Genomic DNA, 24,588 nt, shown 5'->3' on the forward strand with positions numbered 1-24,588 from the left:
CTAGAGAAACTGTACTAGCTCAAGAAGTGGATGACAAAGAAGAACTTATAAGTAGGTTTCTTTTCATTGTAAAGATTTCATTTTACAGTAAAAAAAAAAAATACAGGTTATTCTGTTGCATGTTATTGTGGTAACCAAATAGATACTGAATCTTTTTAAGGGTTAGTCATTTTTTGGTGTTACTTTTTCTTTAAATATTGGTTAGCAAACATCTGTCTTCTACCTTTTTTGTATCACACCCTGCGCCCACTCTAACTGCAGTGACATACTTCCTGCCCCCACGTGCATGATGTCATTGCAGCTTTTGGTGGTTTAGGTTGTGGCTAAAGCTGTTGCTTGTCGAATCAAGAAACAATCCAGGCTGACACATAGTAGGTTGGATGCAGGTTTACCCAGTTAGTCCCGCACAGGTCTCTGCTAGAAAGGACTGTTATGATCTCATGAGTTCCATTTCTTTTCTGTTTTCAGAGTGTCTGGAAAGGACCCCCTCAAGTTTAGAGGCAGAGGACATTGAGGACCTCTTCACTCTGGCTCAGTATTACTACAGCAAAACTCCAGCTTCCCTTCGTAAGGTACAAACTAAGGCTATCAGCAACAAAAATGTCTCTCTGTCATAAATGTTTTGTTGGAACAGTTGGATGGGTATGTATTTTTCTGACAATGTATAATTTTACCAGATGTACCAGAGCAGCAACTGGCTAAGTCTCCCCCTCCTACCCATTATCCATTGAGCTTTAAGGTGCAGTAAATTATATTACACTACAGGCCGAGCAGTAGTTCAGTGGCAGATTAGTTTAATTGCTATTTTGCCATAAGTTCCAGGTCTGCATTGCACATCCTATGAGTGACGTTAACTAGTGTCTTTGGTCACTTTCTCTGCATTCATCGAGTATAAATAAATTTAAAGCAACTGGACTTGTTTGGTAATCATTGAAGACGTTTCACTACTCATACGAGCAGCTTCTTCAGTTCAACTGACTGGTATGGGAAGTCCTCAGCATATATACTCTTCCACTAATCCAATCACAATGGCACTTTGTAACTCTTCAGAGAGGTGACATCTGAAACTCACAGAGGTGTGAATGCTGTGGAGTTACTTTGAAAGGAAACCTCTTCAGTGATTACCAAACAAGTCCAGTTGCTTTAAATTTATTTATACTAGATATACCATGACCTGGATGAATGAAAAATCTTCATAGCCATTTCTCTGCATTCCTTTTGAATTATAAATACTTTTTTTGTTTTCTAGTGACTCCCTATAACTAGAAAGTAGATTGATTTTGTTCTTATATGGGGGGTACTGTTCATTTGCTGTCTCTGTTGTTCAGAAGGGCTGTGTGGCACTTCCAGATGTATTCCCATGCATTACCACAGGGAGTAAGCTTAAGGGCATGAGTCCCTTATTGCAAACTAACATATGCCTCTTCTTCCTTTTAGGATCACCAGAGTTTGTTTGGCAGTAGCTTGATCGCTTTCAAAGACGACACAGACTTGAGCCAGGCCCTTTGTTTAGCAGTTTCCGTGTCTGAGATTCTTCAAGCAAATCAGCAGCAAGGGGTCAGTACATGATGCTAATGTGACTGGAAGGAGCATCCGTAGGTGCAACATCCATGCTCTGTATTAGAGAAACACTATAGCTGTACAGATGACTATTATCAGAATTATTTCCAGCCTTATTGTTTTGTTGTAAAGCACCTAACTGTAATATAAAAAGGTGCAAAATGTATATAGAAATTACCCCTTTTTGTTCCTCTATTAAACTTGCAAAATATCACATATTTGTCTCTGGCATAGCTTTCTCTACCCAAACATTAATAAACATAAAGTGTCTTGTCTTTCATAGATCAAAGAGCACATATTCTTATGAAGATAGATATATGATTGACTGAAATAAGTACTTGACAATCTTATTTAAAACAACCTTCATGTGAATATCCAGTTGTTTAATTTTAAGAGAAATCACTAAATAGTAATAGAGGATGCATGTCTGTAATAAGCCTTTACCAAGTTGAAGAAGTTGAATAGCAAGTTTCTGTGCTGGTTGAACATTCTAGAGTCTGGTGGAGAATTATTATTCTATATTAAGGCAGTAACTGGGAAGTCAGCCACTTGTATACCCCAGCTGTCACCCTTGTACCTACAGGCACCCACCTCAAGATCAATGCTGCGGAAAAGGGGTTCTATTATTATTGGGGCTGCAGCCTGTTGTTCGTAGGGATGGATTGGTTCATTACCTGGGGTGGGGAAAGTATATACTGGTAAAGCGTGGGCAGGAGCCAAAGACCTGGCTGTTATTGTGGCAGTGAATTAGATTATTCGGGGGATTAGCAGATTTTCAGAATAAAGAGAGAGGGTAGAGGACAGTGGAAGCTGCTCCATACATTATCTCTTTGCCTGTTCTACGGGATTCCCAAACTCTCAGCTATCTTTGCTAATGGTAGGCATGCACCGATTTGGGCAAATCCTGAATACTTTATGAAAGATTTGTCCGAATACCAAACAGAATCCAAATCCTAATTTGCATAAAAGCTACGAGGGTGTAAATAGAACTGCGTGAGTGAAGAATTTTTAACTTCAGTGTGATGGGAAATAGGGATGCACCGATTTCAGGATTTGGTTTGGGATTTGGCCAAGATTTGGCCCTTTTTTTTTTTTTTAGCAAGATTCAGATTTGTGATTTTGACTTGGATTCAGTTTGGCCAGGCACTTGGCTTTGTCCAAATCTGAATCCTTTTCCTAATGATCTCCATTTTTTTAAAATGTAAAAATAGTTGTGTTAAATTGAGCGTTACTGTCTTACATGCTATTGGCCCTTTCAGGATGGAGTGCGTTTCTTTGTGGTGGATTGCCGGCCTGCAGAACAGTACAACTCTGGTCACCTTTCAACAGCCTTCCACTTGGATTCTGACCTGGTCAGTACTAATTTAGTCCTATAATATAATCCCATGTGTGTTTATGTTTACATTTATTTCCGGTTTTAAATGCAGTTGTGGTATGTGTAGTGAACACGCAGCCAGTAATGGGTTTGCCTTTATAAGCTGACTGTTGTTTTTATATTGCCTTGCAGATGCTACAGAACCCAGGAGAATTTGCACTCTCTGTTAAGTCACTGCTGGAAGCACAAAAACAGTCCATTGAATCAGGATCCATAGCTGGAGGTGAACACTTATGCTTCATGGGAAGTGGCCGCGAAGAGGAAGATATGTACATGAACATGGTCCTAGCTCACTTTTTACAGGTCTGCACCCACAACTTGATACAGATTTACAAAATGAATGACCCAAAACCGAACTAGTTTGCAAGAAGGAAAAAATGTCAATTCATGAATCACCCAGTTCAGATACCATTGGTTTAGTATAGTTTACACAAAAATGTATCTGCATTCAGGTTAGTAATAGGGTACTATTTTGAGACAATTTGCAGCTGGTCTTCATTTTTTATCATTTGCAACTTTTTAATTATTTACATTTTCTTTCAGCAGCCAGTTTGGAATTTCAGAAGCTATCTGGTTGCTAGGGTCCAATTTACCTAGCAACCAGGCAGTGGTTTAAAAAAAGAGACATAAATATAAATTGAGAGGGCCTAAATAGAATGTCTAATAATAAAAACTAACAAAAACAATACAATTGTAGCCCCACAATTGTAGCAACAGTTTTTTGTTTTGATGGGGTCAGTGTCATTTAATAGCTGGAAAGTCAGAAGAGAAAGGCAAATAATTAAAGCCCATTGTATAACATACTAAAAGATAACCTGAAGGTGAACCACCCTTTTAAAATCAAAATGTTGTTTCCAATGGCAAACTGCCGTTTTTGTGCAATTTAAATATAATTGTGGATCCCCGTAAACCACATTATCGCAGAAAATAGGATAGTGATATAGAATGTATAATAAACTGAGATTTTGGGTAGCACAATGGTATGAGTTGAGTTTGCAGGTTATATGGTATGAGTTTGCTTTATACAAATAATGGGGCCACAAGTATATTTGTCCAAAGACTGCCCTACTGCACAGTAGCAACAGTATAAATAAAAGACTTGTTGTGCCTTGTGTTAGAAATATTTGTCAGAACTATGCAATCTCCCAAGCTGCTGTCTCAATATTTCTTTTCTTTCTGCTCTGCTCTGCTCCTGACAGAAAAATAAAGAGTATGTCAGTATTGCCAAAGGAGGATTCATGGGTGAGTAATTGCTCTCAATTGTCATTGCATGACTGAACTAGCTGGCAAGAGTTCCACTGTGCTGACATTTAGATCAGGGGCATTCCTGGGTTCCTTGCCACCCTGAGGTGGCCTCTCGGATGCTGCCCCCTTGCTCCCAACGCTTACCTTTCCAAGAGTTGCAGAGGGGAGGGGCGCATCGCTAGTGCAGACATTGCAATTGTGCTCTCTGCCCTAGCAGAGCTCTGATTGCCGCCCCTGGTAACTTGCGGGCTGCTGCCATCTAAGGCGAAGTTCTCAACTCGGCTCATGGAAGCAGCACCCCTGGTTTAGATAATGTGTTACTAATGGGCTGTGGTGAAATCATAGGATCCTGCTCTCCTTGAAATTATTTTTTACATGTGGAACAACTAGAGTGCACACAATTTCTGCGTAAAACCCAGTGCCCTGCTCTTCAGCCTTAAAAGGCTCATTTGGGCCTCTGCCTTGCAGGGACCATTGCTGCACCATCCCACTGTCTGACAGATTCCAAAAATCCATCTCTGTAACATGGAACAATGTGAAGGATGGTTTGAATGACTCTAAGTCCCTTTGCTTTTCATGTGATTCTTTGGAAGCAGAGGGACTTTAAGTCTCCAATTCTATCCCTTCAATATGGATCAAGGTGAGGAAGTGGTTGAATGACTGTGGCAGCCTAAGTGGAAGAGAAATGGTCCTTGCAAGGCAAACACAGATTATCATGGTTTTGCACACTACTTGTTTAAAGGGGATGTAATTGAAAAATCATAATCATTGTGTGTGTTATTTAGAACAAATGAAATAAATTTGCAATAAAAACCCATTTAAGATTCTCTACTTTTTTCATTAGAAGCCTTTCTATTTTGCATCTTATGCTATTCCCCTAAAATGAGCTCTGATCACAGCTCCTGGAAACCTACAGGGCCAGTGGACGCCTGATGTGGGAAAAAAAGCAGGGGACTGCTCTGTACCTGACTTGAAAAAAAGGCACAGGAGTTTTAGTGGATTGATATTAGTCAGTTGCTGATAAGAGCAAGTCAGGCACAGATAAGGAAGAGAGAATGCCCACTCCTCAATCAGCTACAGACACTGAGGAATACAGAGCCCCAATTAGCTGTGTTTTAACTGCTTTGCCATCTGATTTTTTAGAACAACATCTGTTGTAGCGCTCTCCTATCTTAGGGAGGTGATAGATGGGGAGATTAGTCGCCCCGCGACAAATCTTCGTTGCCGCGGCCGACTAATCTCCCCACAATGCAAGAATGTAAATCGCCTGTGGGATGGCATACGTGTCGCTGCGATTTCTGGAGGTCGCCCGAAGTTGCCTTAAGAAGAAACTTTGGACGACTTCCGGAAATCGCAGCAACGCATATGCCATCCCACAGGCGATTTACATTCCTGCCAGTGGGGGTGGCATTGTGGGGAGATTAGTCGCCCGCGGCAACGAAGATTTGTCGCAGGGCGACTAATCTCCCCGTCTGTCACCTCCCTTAAGGCTATATGTAAAGATTGAGTTAAGATTTTGACTTTACATCCCATTTAGTTTGATGAAACTGTAAATATTAAACCTGTTCCTTTTTTTCTAGCACTGCAGCAGCATTTAGCAGATATTAATATGGAAAATGGCTATGGACACTGGATAGTTAGTACTTCTGGATCACGCAGCAGTATTTCCATGTATGCAGATGTAAGTGTGAAGAACAGCCATTGTTACTGTCATTTAATCACCGTAGACCCAAGTAGTAAATACACAGGGGACTTCTCAACTTCTGTGGTCCGTGTTTATGTAAAAATAAGGAACAAGAAGACTCTGAATGTATATATGCATTCCTGCAATCAGTGTTGCCCTTTGGTCTTTCATTCATGTGGATCATGTAATGTGGGCCCTACAGCCATGTTTTGAAGTAAATGGTCACCTTCGTGGTCCCACAGTAGCTTATTAAGATATATTAAGATGACCGTACACTATAAGATCTGCTCCTTTGGATGTTCATCCTACAATGACCTATCGGAACGAGGACCACATCAATGAGCCGATGTGGTTCTTAATCCAAAAAAAAATCAAACCTGTCAGATTGAAATCGGCCCAATTTTAGGCCAGATATCGGTCAGGTAGGCCCTTCGGGGGTTCCCTTGGATTCAAATACAAGGCAGACAAAGCAATGTATTTTATGGCTGGATTTATGCATCAAATTTTCTTTGTAATAAAGAGTAACTGTTACTGAATTCTGTTTTTCCCCTCTAACAGGGTGATTCTGCTATTGCTGCGGGTGATGGCAGAGGGATGAAGTCCTTGGTAAACAAAATGACTGTAGCTTTGAAAACCAAGTCTGTAAATGTAAAGGACAAAGTCATCAGCTTCATTGAGAACACATCGACTCCAGTAGATAGGTATTCTTAATCTCTCATGTCTGTTGTTTTGTCTAAATATATGAACTAGTCTGATCACTCAGTCCAGGACTCTGATGTATGTGCTGTCTTACTGGCAGTGTGGTTAGAGAAGAACGATATCCACAGCTGAGGGGCAAAAAATACATAAATCAGGTATGTCCAATGTGTACCCCTCCAGCTGTTGTTACACTACAACTCCCAGCATTCTCCTGACACCTTAGCTGGCAGTGGGAAACAGAATTCACAGTTTAAATGTAAGTCTCAACAAAGCGAGACTTCAAATAATGGTGTACTGCTTGTGTTTAGTAAGAGACAACATAACATTTAAGGCAAATCAGTTCCTCCAATGGCAGTTCAGGTGTTGAATACAGAATCATGGCTTATAAGGAGCACATTCACCAAGTGAGAGCAATGCTATGAACTAAACATTGTGTGTAAATCTGTTTGATCAATAGATGGAGTCACAGTTTAGCAGCAACTGGGGGCTCCAAGCTTGGCATTCCTGATGTTCATACTGAAAATATCTAACTGTTAACTTTTATGTATATTTTTGCCCCAAGGTTTTTTTCTGATACTGATTTCATTTGAATTTATTTCAGGTTAGTGCTATAAGGTTCAAGAGTTCCAAACTTGTAAATCAATAGGTTTATTTGATGTTAATTATGTTTGTGAGTGTATGTACAGTGTGTGTGTTTAGCGTTGAACTGGGCTGGCAGGACACTGGGAAAAAACCTGGTGGGCCCCGCTGGCGCTCCCCCACTGACCTCCCACCCCTAATTGCTTGTTAGGTATGAGATTTGTGTGCTCGGGGGGGGGGGGGGGGTCAGCAGGGGCCTCAGGGATGTGTAGGAGGGCCCCTGGGGTGGTAGCCCTGGTGGGCCGCTGCACATCCCAGTCTGACCCTGTGTGTGTTTAATTTACATCAATGCGATCCTAGTGTGCTCAATTGGGTAGGATGAAATTTTGATCAAAACCCAAGTGTGTTATCCTATTTCATTTATTTTCCCTTAAATATATTCTTATGAACACACCTTAGAATATCTGCAGAACATGCCCATCCCCATTTGCATTTATACCTCTCAGAGAGCGCTCCCATATTGCTTAATAAATGGTTTTGTTCTGTTGCTATGGACAATCTCAAGGCCAGCAATATGAGAGCTGTATTTCAAATGAAGACAAAAAATATTAATGATGCATGGAAATCAATACCACAGTATTTTACTATTTAAGGGAAAATAAATTAACTATGAACTGGGTATATTTTGCCTTTATCTTGAGCTGTATTCTTATTTATAAAGCCTTAACGATATAATCCTTTTGTTTTGGTTTGTATTCTGTACCTCAATTTGCTATAGAATCTCTTTCAATATACCCTGGCCAGAGAGGGCGAGTTTGGAGCGGTAAGCCCCATAATGCGCTGTGACACTTCTGTACTCAATCCAGCGTCTCACTGTTTGTCGCATGAGTCCCACTGACGCAACCCACTAAACACTCTCTGGTACCCCTACTGGAAATACTTGCCTGCCATTTTGGATTTGATTTTGGGCTAGGGAAATCAAAATTTTTACAGATAAAACGCTGTTTAAACCTCTTGATGGAAATGTTTATTTAGCTGGTACGACTGGCCCCTTTCCTAACTGTGTTACGTGGAATGTCAGTGTGACTGATGCCCTTTTCCATCGGTAACAGATGAGAGGATGCACATACCTTCTAGCGGATGGATTAGCAGCACCAGAGCACTAACTCTTTTATTCCATTAATAGCTATAATCACTTTCTATCCATAACATCTCAACTTTCAAACACAGCGCTGTGTAGTATGCTTTAGAACATGTTGCCTTTGTGCGAATGAATCATCTTTGACAGGTCTAAGTACAAAAACCTTCAACTGGGCGTATTTCAATTTCCAATTTTTTTTATTGATAATAATTTTACTTGCCCTGTCTACATCAGGTATCAGAGCTTGTACCTATAAACTGCATTCAGTTTGCAAGAGTAAATAGACTTCCTCTGGGAAAGGAAACATAAAATGTCGATGGATACTGTACATTCTAAGAGGCCCATTTATCCAAAATCGTGTTGCCATGTTTATTGTCATGCATAGTCTTGAGTAATCTCCTTTGGACTAGTTGACAAACTGACCTTGAATTGCCTCAAATCTGGTTGTGTTAAAGAAAAATCCCTCGGGGGGTAATCTCAATCAGTCTAATGAGTCCCATCATTTTTTGTAGTCTACACCCATTAGAGAAGTCAGTCATCTTGAAAAAACTTGAATATCCAAAAAATAAATTTTTAGTGATATCTTAGATTTTGCTCTTGAAGTAGAGTTTTCCATGGGTCCAGTTGGGCAGACTTGTGCCCAAACCGGACTCGCTGACCCACTAGGCTCCTTCCCTGTCCCCACTGCCCCTGCCAGTTGTTCTTTTTTTAACCCAACTTGGGGCCTGTGAAACCTGGAAGTGATGTCGCCACTGGCCAGAAGTGACATTGCTCCAGAGGTGGATCAACCAGGTCAAGGGGAAAAATTACCTGTTAACTGGGGAGGCAGGGGGACAAGAACCTAGAATTTACCCAGGCAGGGTACCCACGGACTGTTGGCAAGGTCAGGGCAAACGTTCACTCAAAATCTGACCGCTTTGCAGGTATTGTGCGGGTACCTGTTCTGATGCAGGACTTTATATGGAGAGCTAAAAAATTTCAATCAGTTTGTGTTTGTTACAAATCAGGATTCGGAATAGCGAAAACTGGAATCTCATGTCTCTGGTTGGCCAAATATTCATGAATGAAGGAGAAACTCAATGAGCTCACATTAGCCTTATTAAGCAGGGATTTCTGACCTCGACCTTTAATAAATATGGTCCTTATGGACGCACTCATCTGTCAACTCCCTTAAGTATGTAGAATACCCCTTTATTGAGATGATTAGTGCACAACTGTAACCGACTGTATTTGTATTTGTTGTCAAAGATCCCCCTTCACAGAAGTGCAGCTTGTTCTAAGCATTGTCCCTTATAGCGCTGGTACTGAGCTGTGTTACAGGATGCCTTGTGTGTGCATGGTCTACATACTGTCTCCACCTTACAGGGCTACTGCCCAATGTCATGATCCTCTGTACATTAGCACTTTGGCCATTCAAGAGCTAACATTGACTGGGATTATTAATTCACCTTTGTGAAAAAGTGACAGGGGAACCTTTAATTTGTATTGGATAAATGCTCCAGCTGGTTAGTAAGGGAAGGCTTTACATGTTATGTATGACTGGTAAGCGGTCAATCGGGAATCCTTTTCATAGCAGGCCAGTTACCCATATGCTGCTATGCCCAGTTAGGGGAATGATGATTTATAAACCAATAGCCTCATATGCAAAGCAGGCAATAAATAAACTGCTAAATGAAAAATATATTATTATTAAGATGCACCAAATCCATAAAAATCTTTTTTGATGTCCTGCTAAGTACAAAATGTCTAACTCCATGTTGCTGTAACTCCTGTAGTCAGAGGGCTGTGCCCAAGCATTATAGCCTGCACCGGCCACCCTCTCTGTTTTCTTCTCCCCCCCTGAATAGACCCTGCCCCAGAAGGTGTATCCCTTTCCCTACTGTTAATAAGAACTCACTATCCCATTGAATGCCATATTTTTGGTAGTTATTAACAAATGTAGTTGAAAATACAAGGAAAAGCTAAAATACACTTTAATGTAGGAGTGTTTATTATAAGGCTACTATACCAGTGGTTGCCAAGCTGTGAGATACACCCAAATGCCCAGCTGCCCTAGAAATTCTTGGAACTATGGCTGCAAAAACGATACACCTCTATTTTCCTATATCTGTAGCCTTGTTATGAGCCAAAGGTTGAAACAAGGTTAAAACTACCAAGAGTGGGATTCAACTGAAAACGTTAGGTGCCCACTAAGAACTGAATTTCATACTGAAACTTCATTTGCTCATGTTGGGGTTGGTGTGATGTGTACATTTGTACTCCAGCCTATGGAAGAGTTGCACTACCCCCATGCCAGTGGCTTGTTTTTTTCATCCCTGGATGATAGTGGCAAAGGGTAAGCACCCTGTGAACCTTGTTCATTACTAGTAAAAATGGCACTTAGGTGACCTTTGCTAGTTGTAGAATAGTTTTCACGGGGCTGGAACTAGGGGTAGGCAGAAGAGGCAAGTGTCTGGGATGCAAGGACCCTAGGAACCTACTGCTTCTGCCTCCTAAAGGTCCTGTGCACATCAGATCAGCAGTGTATGTCAAGCCAGGGTGTAAGGAGAGAAAAGGTCCCAGCTGGCTGGCATGACGCTGTAGTATAGCCTGTACCTTAGCCTAATGCTAACATTTATCCATTTGCAGCTTAAACTAAACTTGTCTCTTGTGCCCTTCATAGGTGCATTCTTGCATTTAGCATCACCCAGTTATGCAGCTGCTTTCTAACACTCGTGTGACATCTCACCTTGCAACGCTTCCATTTGCCCATAGATCTGTCCTGTCTGCTTCCCAAACTGGCATTTCTGCATGTGCTCAATGGTTAAAAGGTTGGGATAAAAGGAAATCGTATAACCCATTTCCCTGTTTCTCCTGACAGACATGTAAGCAGCAGTGACAGAGTGGGGAAGCCCTATCGGGGTGTAAAACCAGTGTTCAGCATTGGCGATGAAGAAGAATATGACACAGGTAAAAACAATACAGTGTGCACACAACTACAAAGTAATGCTAAATGTTCAGCACCCCACTCAAGAATAAACATTGTACTGACTAGTGAGTTTTTTTATACTATTTTTATGAATTTTTCAAAGGTTTTTTCTTTGCCCTCAGCCTGAGTGGATAGATACCCTATATTTTCATTTCATTGTTCCACTTGTTCGTGCAAACTTCCCAAATAATCGGAACAGTAAATGGAGAGTAGCTACAGCAGATGACACTTTCAAACCTTCCGGTTCCACGCCCCAACTGGTATTCATAGTACACAGATATTAGTCAGGGTCACCGGCCCACCATAAAGAGTGTACACGAGCAGCTTTATGTGTGTGTCGATGGGAAGATTTGCACTCAATGAACAAGCCTTGTAAAGAAAAAGGCCCTTTGCATTTTACAAATGTTGTGTTTTTGTTTGTTTTCTTCCAAGAAATTATTTTTGATTACTATGAAAACTTAATGTTACAGATTATAATATAGTTGTCCATTTAGTTGATTTTTAAATGTATTGCTCTTCTGCATCTTATTTTCCAGTTATTTAGTAGCCCTTTTATTTTTTAAAGGGTAACTCAAATCCTATGCAACGCTCAGTTCTGTTGTATATACATGCACCTATTGGGCTGCTGTTCAAGCCCTTAAGGTCTCTGCCTCTTCTACAGAAAGTTTAAGTTTCCCTGATTACCCCATATAGCTTTGCTTGTCTGAGGTGCTGCTGCTCAGTTAGGGGCCCAGCTTAACACTTGTCTCCACAGTGCGGCAGTCATTTTCTGGCTGAGTGGCTTAGGTAAGGAAGGCTCAGCCTAAAGACCAGTTAAAGGGGTGGTTCACCTTTAAGTTAACTTGTACTGTGTTACAGAATGGCCAATTCTAAGCAACTTTTCAATTGGTCTTTATTATTTATTTTTATAGTTTTTGAACTGTTTTCCTTCTTCTTTTAACTCTTTGCAGCTTTCAAATTGGGGTCACTGACTCCGGCAGCCAAAAACTACTGCTCTGTGAGGCTACAGATTTCTTGTTATTGTTACTTTTTATAACTTGTTTTTGTATTCAGGTCCTCTCCTATTTATATACCAGCCTCTCATTTAAACCACTCCCTGATTGCTAAGGTAATTTGGACCCTAGCAACCAGATGCTGAAACTCCAAACTGGAGAGTTGCTAAACAAAAATTGAAATAACTAAAACAAATTAAAAATAATAAAAAATATGTAGACCAATTGCATATTGTCTCTAAATATTACTCTCTACTTCATACTTAAAGTTAACTCAAAGGTGAACAACCCCCTTAAGGTTAGAATTTGGGGAAAATAAATGCACCTGAAAGCCCAGCTGTGCTTGGGGGGCAAATGCTTATTTGTTGTCCTGGGTATTCTTGAAAATATGGCTGAATAACAAATACACTGATATTTTCCTATAACTGTACTTATTTCATAAGCTAAGGGGGGCCTAGGTTGGACCGTCAAGAGGAGCCCTGGCCAAAGCATGGGCCCTCAACTAGAACGTTAGTGCAGAGAGCGTTATTGTGCTCTCTGCACTAGCAATGCAGCCCCTTCTCCGATGCAAAAAAAAAGCACGGAGGGACAAGGGGTCGGCATCCCCTAGGCCGCCTTAGGGTAGCACTAGGGGCCAAAATGCCCCTAAACACAGTTATATTTAAAGACAAAAGACTTGGCTATTGATTTCGTATATTTCTTCCCTCCAGATGAGGTTGATAGCTCTTCCATGTCCGACGATGACCGCAAAGAAATTGTTAATGTGCAGACATGGATAAACAAGCCTGATGTCAAACACCATTTCCCGTGCGATGAAGTAAAAGAAAACGGACACAGGTTCCCAAGGTTTGTGTGAGATGTATTAAATACAGTTATGTCGGGATAAGCACAATGTGGGACTGGAGCACCAGCAGACCACTAGCCGGAGCCCTTACACATTTGCTTCCAGCTGAGAAAACATTGGTTTCCACATGTTGGAAAGATTCATTGTTGACATGTAACTGATTAATATAGCCAAAAAGGCACAGTTTTTCAAAGAAAATTGCCTGCTAGAAGCCATTTTGCTAGGGGGAGTCTAGGGGAAATATTTTATACATAGATATATCACAACAGCCAGTGTGGCAGCTTCATTCAAATTCTTGACTGATTTTTATGTGGGCATTTGTGCTCTCCTGTGTGCCAAGATGCAATAACTTTTGCCAGCAGCTTTAGTGTATTTATATAGTATGCAGTTGTGTTCTTACATCCTTAGAATTACTGCATAATTACACGTGTTGGCCATTCTCGTGTATTGGGTGTTAATGGCAGTTTTAGGAATTTATCAGAATACTGTAGCTATGGAGGGCTGGAACACCAGAGGATATATCCTATGGGTAGAATTCATCCTGACTCTTCACAGTTGCAGCCAATTCATCCAAGAAGTAGTATAGACTGCACAGCAGGTCATGCAAACACAGGAAAAACCCTGCAAGGGGTGTGTACACGAAACACTGGAATTGGGCATTAAACTTGCAAAAGGTTTCCCTGTGTTCACCTGCCCTTCTGTGTGAATTAATATTCTTTCTCAGATGGCAAATGAAGGGTGCCGACCCCTCCCACATCAAGCACTGGGTGCATGTCTATAAGTAAGTCTAGGGTGTTTTGTTGGTTCCTTCCTGGGTCCAAATGATCCAGGACAGATCCCCTTGCTATATTATTGATTGTTGCTTTATCCAGCTCTGGCAAGTAGTATTAGTGTAATAATGCAGCAATCTATTATTTAATGTTAATGTTCATGCATTAATTTACCTTTTTTTTTTTTTGTTCCCTTCAAGTCACCTTTTGGTAACAGCGACTCATATGTATTGCCTGAGAGAGATTCTATCTAAAAAGGGATTTGCCTACATACAGTCTCGGCAAGCTCTTAGCACCGTCGTCAAAATCACATCAAAGAAAAAACATCCTGAACTTATAACTTTTAAATATGGAAGCAGCAACCCCACCGGGGTAGAAATCTCAGCAGTGGAAAGGTAAACATGACTTCTTAGTTATCGAAGAATTTATCACATTTTGAGCTTTTTTTGACCACTTGAGTTTCTTACAGTTTGTACATTTATCAGTGCCTCATACACAGCAGAAAGTTACAGGGCGGCAGATTATTTTCTGAAAAATACAAAACAAAGGGCAAACTTTGTCTGAATAAACTGGCAAAACCTTGGACTTAGACTCACAATAGCCACCTTTTGCAGTGATTGCAACAGAACAAATTCTGGGCACTCTGTTAAAGGAGAAATGTATAATCATTGAGGGTGCCAAAATATTAGGCACCCCGTAGTGATTATAATTGCTTACCTGATACTGCGGGCCAGTGCTCATGTTCACTGAAATTGCACCATTGCATCATTCTCACAAAGGGATGCCCAATAAGTCTTATACCAGAAGATATATCATTGGTCACCAATGTTAGAGCCAGCAAAATGCCCTGAAACTATACCACTACCTCCCATATGTTAAACTTTGAAACCTTGGGAATTCACTCGCCTGGTCAGCAATGTACAAAAACTCATCATGACCCAAAAATGTCAAATGTCCACAATACCTTTTCCCATTCTGCAGGAGTCCAGCTCTTGTGTCTCTCTCTCTTGTGTTAGCCTAGACAAGCCACTTCATAACATTAAAGGTCCACATACACGGGCCGATTCTTTCTAGCTGCCGATATCAGTCCCTTAGACTGATTCGGCAGCTAATCGGCCCGTGTATAGGGACTACCAATGGGACTGCCCGACCGATATCTGGCCTGAAATTGGCCAGGTTAGAAAATCTAGTCTGATCGGGGACCGCATTGGCTCGTTGATGCGGTCCCCGAACCGACTGCCCCATTGCCGCCAATATAATTCAATCGTTTGGCCCCAGGGCCAAACGATCGAATTAGCCTACATGCTCCCCAATATCGGCCACCCGTAGGTGGGGATATTGGGTGAAGATCCGCTCGCTTGCCGATCTCGCCAAGCGAGCGAATCTTAACGTGTATGGGCACCTTAACTTTTCATGCTATTTATAGTTTTGCCTTTAAATCATTTGCCCAGTGCTTTTACTTTACCTATCTGATCCCCATGTTCCTCTATGAGGGGGCTGCCATATTGCTGTCCATTAGCATTAGAAGCTGTAACTGACAGGTTGAGAAGGGACAGTCAAGTTGGCAAACAGTCAGGTTCAGGAACTACAATTACTCACAAAAGCAGCCCTATCAGTGACCAACATGACCTATAGGGAACTATTAAGATACAGTAATGTTTTAAAGAGTAGTGTTTTTAGTGTTAGTATCACTTTAACACAGATTTCTGAGCTGCAGCATAAAATACAGTGTTCAGATACTTTTAACTGGTAGTTTATGTAAAACCTGTATTATATTTATTATTAACCAATCTGCTCTCCCCCTAGGTATTTAATTCCTAACGCCGGGGATGCCACCAAAGCCATAAAACAACAAATTATGAAAGTCCTCGATGCCTTGGAAAGCTAACAAGATCTTCATACAAAGACATATTTAAATATATATATAACGTGACTAGATGTGGAAAGCATGGGACCTTTTCTATCTGATGGGCTAATAAACTGTTTATTTAATTTCCACAAGGGATCTATTTCCTAGCACTCCTTTGGCATAAGTTCTTTTGTATGATCATTTTGAGATGAGGGTTCCCCAGTTGACAGTTCCACACAAAATTTAACACTTGCAAGACGGAACGGATGATATATAGTATTGATTATATGTGAGGTATGCTCAACAGTATCTAGTCAATACCTTGTCATTAATGGGAAAATGACCATCGGGCTAGCTACTGTGACCCTTGCAGAATAGATCTGCCCATCTGTCACATGGCGGGGACACTTTCCAGGAGGACACTGTAATTTACCGGACACCCTGTTTCCATAAACCAAATGCCCCAAAAGTGTGCACTAACGATATAGTGTGTTCTTAATGGGTCATGTTTTACTTAAGCAAAATGTAACCTGATCTGAATGTTTTATAGGGCTTGCTCCTGGCTCCTGATAGCTCATGTTATATTTAGGAAAAGACGTGCAATTATTTTGAACATTTGTTTTTTGGAGTACATATTAGGAGAGGGGTAATTGTATTAAAAGCACAGAAGGACAGAGACACTGTAGGATTGAAGTGGTGATGACACACAAGGATTATAGGGCCCTTGGATAGGACAGGGGCCCAATGTGTAACAGCAGGGATAACATTTCCCATTTTTCCTAAAACTCTTCCATTTATATTGACCAAAATGTACTTTGAATTTGAGATGCTCCTAATATTTTTGGATTCAGCCAAACCCTGCATCCTTCATGAAAGATTCAGCCGAATACCAAATCCGATCCCTAACTTGCATATGCTAATGGCTAAGGCTGTGGAAGGGCTAAATAGAAGCGCGTGCTTAAAGAACTTGAATTTTTTACTTCCGTGTTCTAGTAACCAAAAGTCGGATTCAGATTCGCTTTGTCCACACACTTGGATTCAGCCGAATCCTGCTGAAAAAAGGCCACATTTTCGAATCCCAAACCTAATCCTGGATTGGGTGCATCCCTACTCTGAATAAATATATAATGTTTTTTTCTCCCAGTGAATAGCTATCACAATAATCAGGCTCGCCCTTGGGTCCCTTATGTGTCTGCAAAATAATGAGCATACACTGTTCTCCTAACCGGGGGCCCTGAATAATGTAACTTTATCAGGGGTGAATAATATAACCACTTACTGCCATTACTTGAGTTAGGAAAGAATGATTGGGTGGAAGTGAAACACTTCCAGTCAAAATGGAATCGTATATGAATGCACCTTTTGGTTATTTATGTCTTATGAATCTTCCTTTGGTTTGTACCCTGTGCTGCCTTTTTATGTTTGTTATAGTGTTTTTGGCAACAAGATCTGATCCCTTCCCGACATTTCCACTGATATTCTCTTTTTATAAATCACTAATCATCTTATAAGAAGTCAGAAGGTAGGGTGTGACAACTAATCCTAGGTGGCTTGGCATGTTCTCTGTTGTGAAGGCACAGTTCTTTTCAGATGGGGGGTATCTGCCGAAACCCCTCATTGCTGCTGTAAAACTATAACCCCAAACTTGTGTAAGGGGGTGCTGTTGTAGAGATGCATGTCATCTGTACATTAGCTAGGAAGTATAATGCAGACCCTCTCTGCCCCATATGCCCCCAACATAACTTTGTACAACTATCTGGCAAAATGGTTTCCAAAAATAACACTATCAGTATTAAAGTGGCAATTTGCAGGGTTAATTAAAGGGGTTGTTCACTTTTAGTATGATGTAGAGATTAATATTCAGAGACAATTTGCAGTTAGTCTTCATTTTTTATTACGTGTGTTTTTTTTAATCCAGCAATTCTCGTGTTTGGAATTTCAGCAGCTATCTGGTTGCTAGCATCCAACTTATCTTAGCGACCAGAGAGTGGATTGAACAAGACACTGATATATTTATAGGAGAGGACCTAAACAGAAATAAAAAAAAAAAAAAACCAATAGAACTGTAGCCTCACAGAGGAATTGTTGTTTGGCTGCTGGGGTCAGTGACCCCCATTTGAAAGCTGCAAAGAGTTAGAAGAAGAAGGCAAATAATTTAATAACTATGAAAAATAATGATGACCAATTGATCAGTTGCTTAGCACTGGCCATTCTATGACACACTTAAAGTTAACTGAAAGGTGAACCACTCCTTTAAACATTTCCATCAGTGCAGATAGTAACTGAGTAAAGCTTATTGGTTGGGCCTGTCTGTGGGCAGCTTTTATCAGCCCCTGTAAGGCCAACGTAACACAGCACATTGATAGTAGATGTTCTGCGTATTGTCTGCTAAACACTACTTTGATTTTCCCACTGTCCCTGGCCTCGCACTCAAGGGCTCATTTACAAAGCAAGCAAGTGCAGTTGTCCATGATTTTCATCCTTAATGCTGTTTTTTCCACAGAATTCCATTGTAATGGCTTGTACTGGAATTTGTATGCGATTGACCAATGTGAACGCAAATTATGTTCACATTGTTAAATTGCATTCAAACCTTTTGCTGGCATCAGTTTTTTGTGTGAAATGCTGTGAGCGTGTGATTCATTAGGTGTGTATAATAGCAACATTAGGGTCAGACTGGCCCATAAGGATACTGGGAAAAATCCCGGGGTCCAGCCACCAGCGCACAACTTCAGACTGAAATAAAATTAAAGATGGCCATATATTCCACTGTGGAACACATGGCCATCTTTAATTTTTTTCCCATGGAGGTGTGGTGGGCCCTTGACTCAGGTACCCCAATCCAACTTTGGCAATGCCTCGTGCAGGCTGCTCTTAGTTTCAGGGCTCCCTTGCATCAATGCACCCTCTCCTTTCTCCTTTGCACCTGTATGACAGCAGTATGTGCTGTGTTTTGGCACAAGTAGCATGTATGGATGCAAGGGACTATGTTAACAATGTTTCCATTTGTAAATGAGACCTAAAGCATATAAATTGTAGTAAGGCAAGCTGGGACAGCAGCTCTCAGTTCAGCATCTGAAGGACCATCATATGTTTTTTATATATATATATATATATCAGTCCTGATGGTGTCTGCACTCCAAGGCTTTAGTATTCTGTGGGGTGCACAGCCAAAATCTGAGTATTTAGCATGAAATAATCCATGGCCGGCACACCCTTAAAATTCAAAAAAAATTTTTATTGAAAACTCATTGTTTAAAAACCAACGTTTCGGTCCTCATTAGGCATCCTTGATAAAGGTCCTAATGAGGACCGAAACGTTGGTTTTTAAACAATGAGTTTTCAATAAAAAAATTTTTTGAATTTTAAGGGTGTGCCGGCCATGGATTATTTCATGCTATATATATATATATATATAAATATATATATATACACACACACACTCAGGCCCCATAAAAAATCTTGTATTACAGGGAGGAGTTTGGTGTCATGGTTTTTAAAAATTAGCATTCTTCTCTTATTATTTCATCTTATCTGACTTTGCCAACACTACTAACATTTAAGTGCCATGAATGTATGACTAGTAATAAAGCATGACAAACAGTAATCCATTTGTATGCGTTATCTATGCTTTAACCCTTGGTACTAAGGTTTGTATAGTATACCTGTGGGCCCTAGGGCCAAGCAATCTGATTATATCAATAGGAATAGGAGCCATGGGAGCGGGATGGGAAAATCAAACCTGCCCAGTTGACATCTGGCTGATTTTTGGGTAGATATCAGTCGGAGGGCCCCCATACATGTGTCGCCACCTTTACTTTTACAATGCAATATCTACTAAAAGCAGTGGTTGTGTTTGGACCAGCTTGGGGCAAACAGCGGACTACATGGGGCGGGGGGTGCATTATGCTTATTTGCCATGGCATTGAGTAGTTTGAGTCTGTGATATCTTATTATGAAAGTGACTGGTATTGACATGGCATTCTATCCTCAAACAGCAAGATTAGAGGATATAGGCTTTCTACACAGCATCCTTATTATTTGTATATTGAACCATTTTCTTGCTCAAGCACTATTTCTTTATGGTTATATTATCACCTGCTAAGATTTATTTTTATTGGTTTAATTGCACTGCCAAAATGTCTCTGCAAATGTATATTGGCCAGGAGACCACCTTCACTGACCTGGCAAAACCAGATGTTTTCTAACCCATAGCGGCCAATCAATAACCTGGAATCATGTGCTGCAGGGTTATTGGCTCAAGCACTTGTAGCTCCATGGCTGGGGGCAAAATGCTCAAAATCACCTGCCATTCTCTTTGTATGGCCTTCAAGCACCTCCCCCCCATGGAGCTACAAAACTGCTTGGTCAACAACTGCCCTGTGTACCATGTCCCTGAGCTGTGGGTTATTATAGCTTCGTACCTACTGTATGGCACCTTGATCAGTCCCATAGTAATTGGCGCCCAGGAAAAGTCTGTATGTGCTAAAAACTTTTCAACTATGTTTGGACTTCAGTAACAATTTCTGTTTCCCAGAAGGTTAATGTAAACTAGTTTTTGTTGTTTTTAATTCCTGTTGTAAATAAAGATTCCTCTGATCTTCTGCAAATCGCTTGTGTTCATTTCTAAGTGGCGGGCGGGGGGGGGAAGTCATTCTATCTAGGTGGATAAAGAATACATCCAGGCACCAAAGACCAAAGCAAACATCACACAAAGCAGTGTATTTATTCACACTGGAGACAAAAATCATCAGTGATGTTGCCTATAATAACCAATCAGATCTTTGCTTTTGACTGTGACGTCACCGTTCAGATCTAATTGCCGATTGGTTGCTTTCAGCAACATCACCGGTTTAAAGATATTCTCAATTTCTCCCCCCCACCCAATGTGGAGGGTACGGCAAACAGCAAGTAGCCATTTTTGAAATAAAATGATTGTTTTTGTTAATCTAGAGTGTGGGCTCTGTCTCTTTTCTATAAACAACACTGACTGCAAATGTCATTATTTCCACTTTTCAACTGGTCTTATTTTTTAAAGTCTTTGAATTATTTGCCTTTCTCTTCTGACTCTTTTCAGCTTTGAAATGGGGGTCACTGACCCCGGCAGCCAAAAACTGTTCCTCTGTGAGGCCGCGATTGTATTGATATTGTTACCTTTTATTACTTATCTTTCTAATTAGGCCCTCTCCTTTTCATATTTCTGTCTATCTCTCTCAAACCACTGCCTGATTGCTAGGTTAAATTGGACCCTAAGGGCTCTGGCACACGGGGAGATTAGTCGCCCGCGACAAAACTCCCTGTTCGCGGGCGACTAATCTCCCCAAATTGCCTTCCCCTTGCCGGTGGGATGGCACACGCGGCGGCGCGATTTCGCGCATATCGCCGAAGTTGCCTCACGAGGCTTTTTCAGCGATTTGCGCAAAATTGCGCCACCGCGTGTGCCATCCCACCGGCGACTTACATTTTTGCCGGTGGGATGGCAGGGGACTAATAATATCACTGCCTAAATCATAATAAATGTTAACTTAAAGGACATGTAAACCCCAAAAATAAATTTTTGCCTAATAAAAGAAAACTTAATTCTAAGGTAAACTACCCCTTTAAGGCTCAGATGGTGATTTTACAACTATATTGCTCTTAGGGAGAACTGTAGTAACTATATCCTATACTAGCAGTACAGTATAACAGCACTTAGGGTACTTTGACAATTGCTTTGGTGGTGGTTAAAACACCCATAAATGCCAGTTACCAGTGGGAGGGAACCGGCCTGGGTTGGAGGGGGCCAAAGGGCCCTAGTCTGACCAGGACCAGAGAGAGTAATAAAATCTGTGGGTTTGATGTTTGGCAGCCAAACAGCAGAGAGCCACCTGCCCAAAAGAGCTTACAATCTACAAGCTCTAAAAGGAATGTCAGTTGGTCCCGAGCCTATTGAAGTTGGGCATCTGAAATTGGGCAGCACAGAAATTGTGAAGAAGTTCTGCACTATACATGTGCTCACCCAAGGAGGTGCAGAGAAAGTCCCTGAGTGGCAGAATATAGTAGTGTGCTGCTTAGAAGGATGTACCCAATGTCAGAGTCAGTGGCATAATTAGATGTTACTGGGCCCCAGAGCAAATTTAATTTAGGGCCCCAAAACATTGGTAAATTGACCTATTTTATTAAGTTATATTGAAATTGCTCATTAACTAGGGCCTTTTGGGCCCTCTATACATCTAGCCCTGCCCTGGGGTCGGAAATAAACAACTAGGATGACTGGGGGGTACCTACCTATTTGGCACCCCTGAGTCTTTTTAACCCCCCTCCCCTTACTGCTTCCAACATCCCCTTGATTAAAATGTGCTCATGGGAAATGTACCATACAGTGACTACACTGGCATATCTGTAGCCACATGTTTGGCCCATTCTTTCTGCTGGTCCCCTAATGATGGATATTTGAAATTATTTAGCCATAGCAATGAATCTGAATTTATCTTGTATTAATCTTAGCAGTTGACCAATTAAAGCTAATTACTGAGCTGCTTTGCCTTATTACTCCAGGGTAAAACTGCAGCTGTTTAGTTAATTGTTAATCACAGGTAGGTTCACATCGGCTTTAGAGATCAGGAAAGATCAGCTGCAGCCATTTACAGGTAGGCGCTCCAATTGGATGTGTATAAAAGGCAGGAGACAGAGCATTTTGGGTACAGACTTGTGGTTATTCACTGTGTAAAGGCAACAAGTAAGTGGGTGTTTGGTTGGGCTGTAAGGGTTAGTCTAAAGTCTCTTATGTAATATAATAAGATGTGCTATAGGCTGATCACTTAGATGCTTGGTACCACATTTGACAATTTGTTTGCAAATCTTGCGGTGAGTAGCTGGGATTGTTTCGATAGAAAATGTTAGGTTAGTTCACACTTGTTATACTGTAAATTAGTATTATTGGCTCTACAGCAAGTTGATGTTTGCCTTCACTTTAACTGTGTATTAAAACAGGTCACTAACTTAGGCCTGTCCAAGTTTCTGGGCTCCTGGCTATACATAGATACTAGTTTTCTTTGCATCAAAAGACCTATAATGTCAGAAATAGCTTTCTACTGTATTCACAAGAGCTGCCTGTAGTATAATTTAAAAAAAGCTCTGTATTACATAGGGGAATGTAAGTGAGCTCAGGCTGGAAACATAACAAATTCTAGTAAATGTCTTGGCCTGTTGCTAGTAAGCTGATCATCTGGCAGTGTGTACATATAAGCCACAAGAACAATGTCTGTGGGGTTTGGTCTGTAGTCCTCTAATGTGCCCTGGAGTTAATTGCTTATCTGGCCTACAAAGCACTGCATGATCTTATGGTGCCTGGAGATGCTGCTGTTACTGCACATCATTAACTACAGAAATGTGTGTTGCTTGCCACAGGCTATGGGGTTTTTTTTTTTTATTTTATTTTTTGATGGAAAGTTGTTTTAAATTAAATATTAATCTGTACTGGTTTATTGTTTTGGTACTTAAACAATATTGCAGATGTCTGATCAGCTGGTGTCTGTTTCACATGTCAAAGCCACTATATAAAATAAACTCACAACTACTTGACAGTATTTACTTACAAATAACTTGGATATTTAATTTGAATGTGATCAAAGGACCCAAAGCAAACATTTTGCACCTTTTATCTAACGCAATCTGTTCAATAACAAACAGCTGGTTGCTATGGGTTTCTGCACCAGGGCAAACTTTGTGCCTTTTTATTACATATGTGGCCGTGTCTCAGGATCCAACAATATGCTATATCATTCTATATTCTGTTATTCTGTAGACTAAGAATTCCCTCTTCTACACTGACTTCTAACTCCTCTCAAAATATGAATTTAGCAACTTTTATTTGGGCTTGCAATCTAAACTTTAGAACACTTCCTTGACAAGCTATTATATTTGCAATGCCTCCTGCACAACCTGACAATGTCTGTCTTAATGCTGCTGTTTCAGAATCTTTTCAACATGTCTGGCCGTGGCAAGAAGGTGCAGAAGGCTGCTAGTGGCAAGTCCTCCAGATCAGCCAAGGCAGGTTTGCAGTTCCCGGTCGGCCGTATCCACAGGCTACTGAGGAAGGGAAACTACGCTGAGAGAATTGGTTCTGGATCTGCCATCTACCTGGCCGCCACTCTGGAGTACCTGTGCGCTGAGGTGTTGGAATTGGCAGGAAATGCTGCCAGGGACAACAAGAAATCCAGGATCTTGCCAAGGCACATCCAGCTGGCAGTGAGGAATGATGATGAACTGGCCAAGCTGTTTGATGGAGTCACCATCGCTGATGGAGGAGTCCTGCCCAACATCCAATCTGCCCTGCTGCCAAAGAAAACTGTCAAAGGCTCGTCTTCACAAGAACCTAAAGCAGTTGAATCCCAAGAGTTTTAAGGCCCAAGAACTGATCTAGAGGGTTAATTTGGGTATATTTCTCATGTCTGTTTAAATGCTACTTAAATTATAACGTGCACTAAATATCTGTTTCTCTATTTTTAAATGTTGAGAATTAAAATGGTTTTATCTTGTTATACAACGTGCCTCTGCTGCAATTATTACGCTCTATTGTAAGTGGGATGTATGTGGTTCTGCTTTCAGGTGCAATAAGCTCTGCTGTTAAATGTTGTCAATGTCCCGCAATCTTCAGCATCTAACAGATGGCAAAAAATGTAATATCTCCTTCTAGCCCTGCAAAATCTGCACACTTCAAGGATGCTGCAAAGTTGTTGCTGCACTACAACTCCTGGAGTCAATGAAATTGTTGCATTTGAGCAAAATAAGGTCATTGGTACAAGTGATGTGATTGCTGGAGATTTCTGTGGGGGGGCATCTGTAGATGGTTTTTGGTCAAGGTCAACTATAAACTGTAATCCAATTGTTATAAAGGACTT

The 24,588-nt window shown here is 40.9% G+C and overlaps 2 protein-coding genes across 4 annotated transcripts in view; both read left to right on the top strand.

The window, feature by feature from the left end:
- The window catches only part of tbc1d23 (TBC1 domain family member 23), a 35,918-nt gene extending 18,158 nt beyond the window's left edge, over positions 1 to 17,760 (top strand). The window contains exons 7-19 of one of the 2 annotated variants that reach the window (XM_004912250.4): positions 5 to 51; positions 469 to 572; positions 1,438 to 1,557; positions 2,820 to 2,912; positions 3,068 to 3,238; positions 4,135 to 4,177; positions 5,761 to 5,861; positions 6,423 to 6,565; positions 7,921 to 7,965; positions 11,144 to 11,232; positions 12,954 to 13,089; positions 14,058 to 14,252; positions 15,664 to 17,760. In XM_004912250.4, coding sequence (XP_004912307.1) covers positions 5 to 51; positions 469 to 572; positions 1,438 to 1,557; positions 2,820 to 2,912; positions 3,068 to 3,238; positions 4,135 to 4,177; positions 5,761 to 5,861; positions 6,423 to 6,565; positions 7,921 to 7,965; positions 11,144 to 11,232; positions 12,954 to 13,089; positions 14,058 to 14,252; positions 15,664 to 15,745 — 1,369 coding nt within the window. In that variant the 3' untranslated portion in view covers positions 15,746 to 17,760. The remainder of the gene's footprint in view (positions 1 to 4; positions 52 to 468; positions 573 to 1,437; positions 1,558 to 2,819; positions 2,913 to 3,067; positions 3,239 to 4,134; positions 4,178 to 5,760; positions 5,862 to 6,422; positions 6,566 to 7,920; positions 7,966 to 11,143; positions 11,233 to 12,953; positions 13,090 to 14,057; positions 14,253 to 15,663) is intronic. The other variant, XM_004912251.4, reaches the window with a different exon arrangement.
- Positions 17,761 to 22,407: 4,647 nt separating this feature from the next.
- Positions 22,408 to 24,230, top strand: h2ac17 (H2A clustered histone 17). 2 transcript variants are annotated; one of them, NM_001113095.1, is given in 2 exon segments: positions 22,408 to 22,424; positions 23,663 to 24,228. In NM_001113095.1, a coding segment is annotated over 1 exon segment (417 nt). In that variant the 5' UTR covers positions 22,408 to 22,424; positions 23,663 to 23,674; the 3' UTR covers positions 24,092 to 24,228.
- The last annotated feature ends 358 nt before the right edge of the window (positions 24,231 to 24,588 follow it).

This window comes from Xenopus tropicalis, chromosome 2 (assembly GCF_000004195.4).
Source record: "Xenopus tropicalis strain Nigerian chromosome 2, UCB_Xtro_10.0, whole genome shotgun sequence".
Lineage (NCBI taxonomy): Eukaryota > Metazoa > Chordata > Amphibia > Anura > Pipidae > Xenopus > Xenopus tropicalis.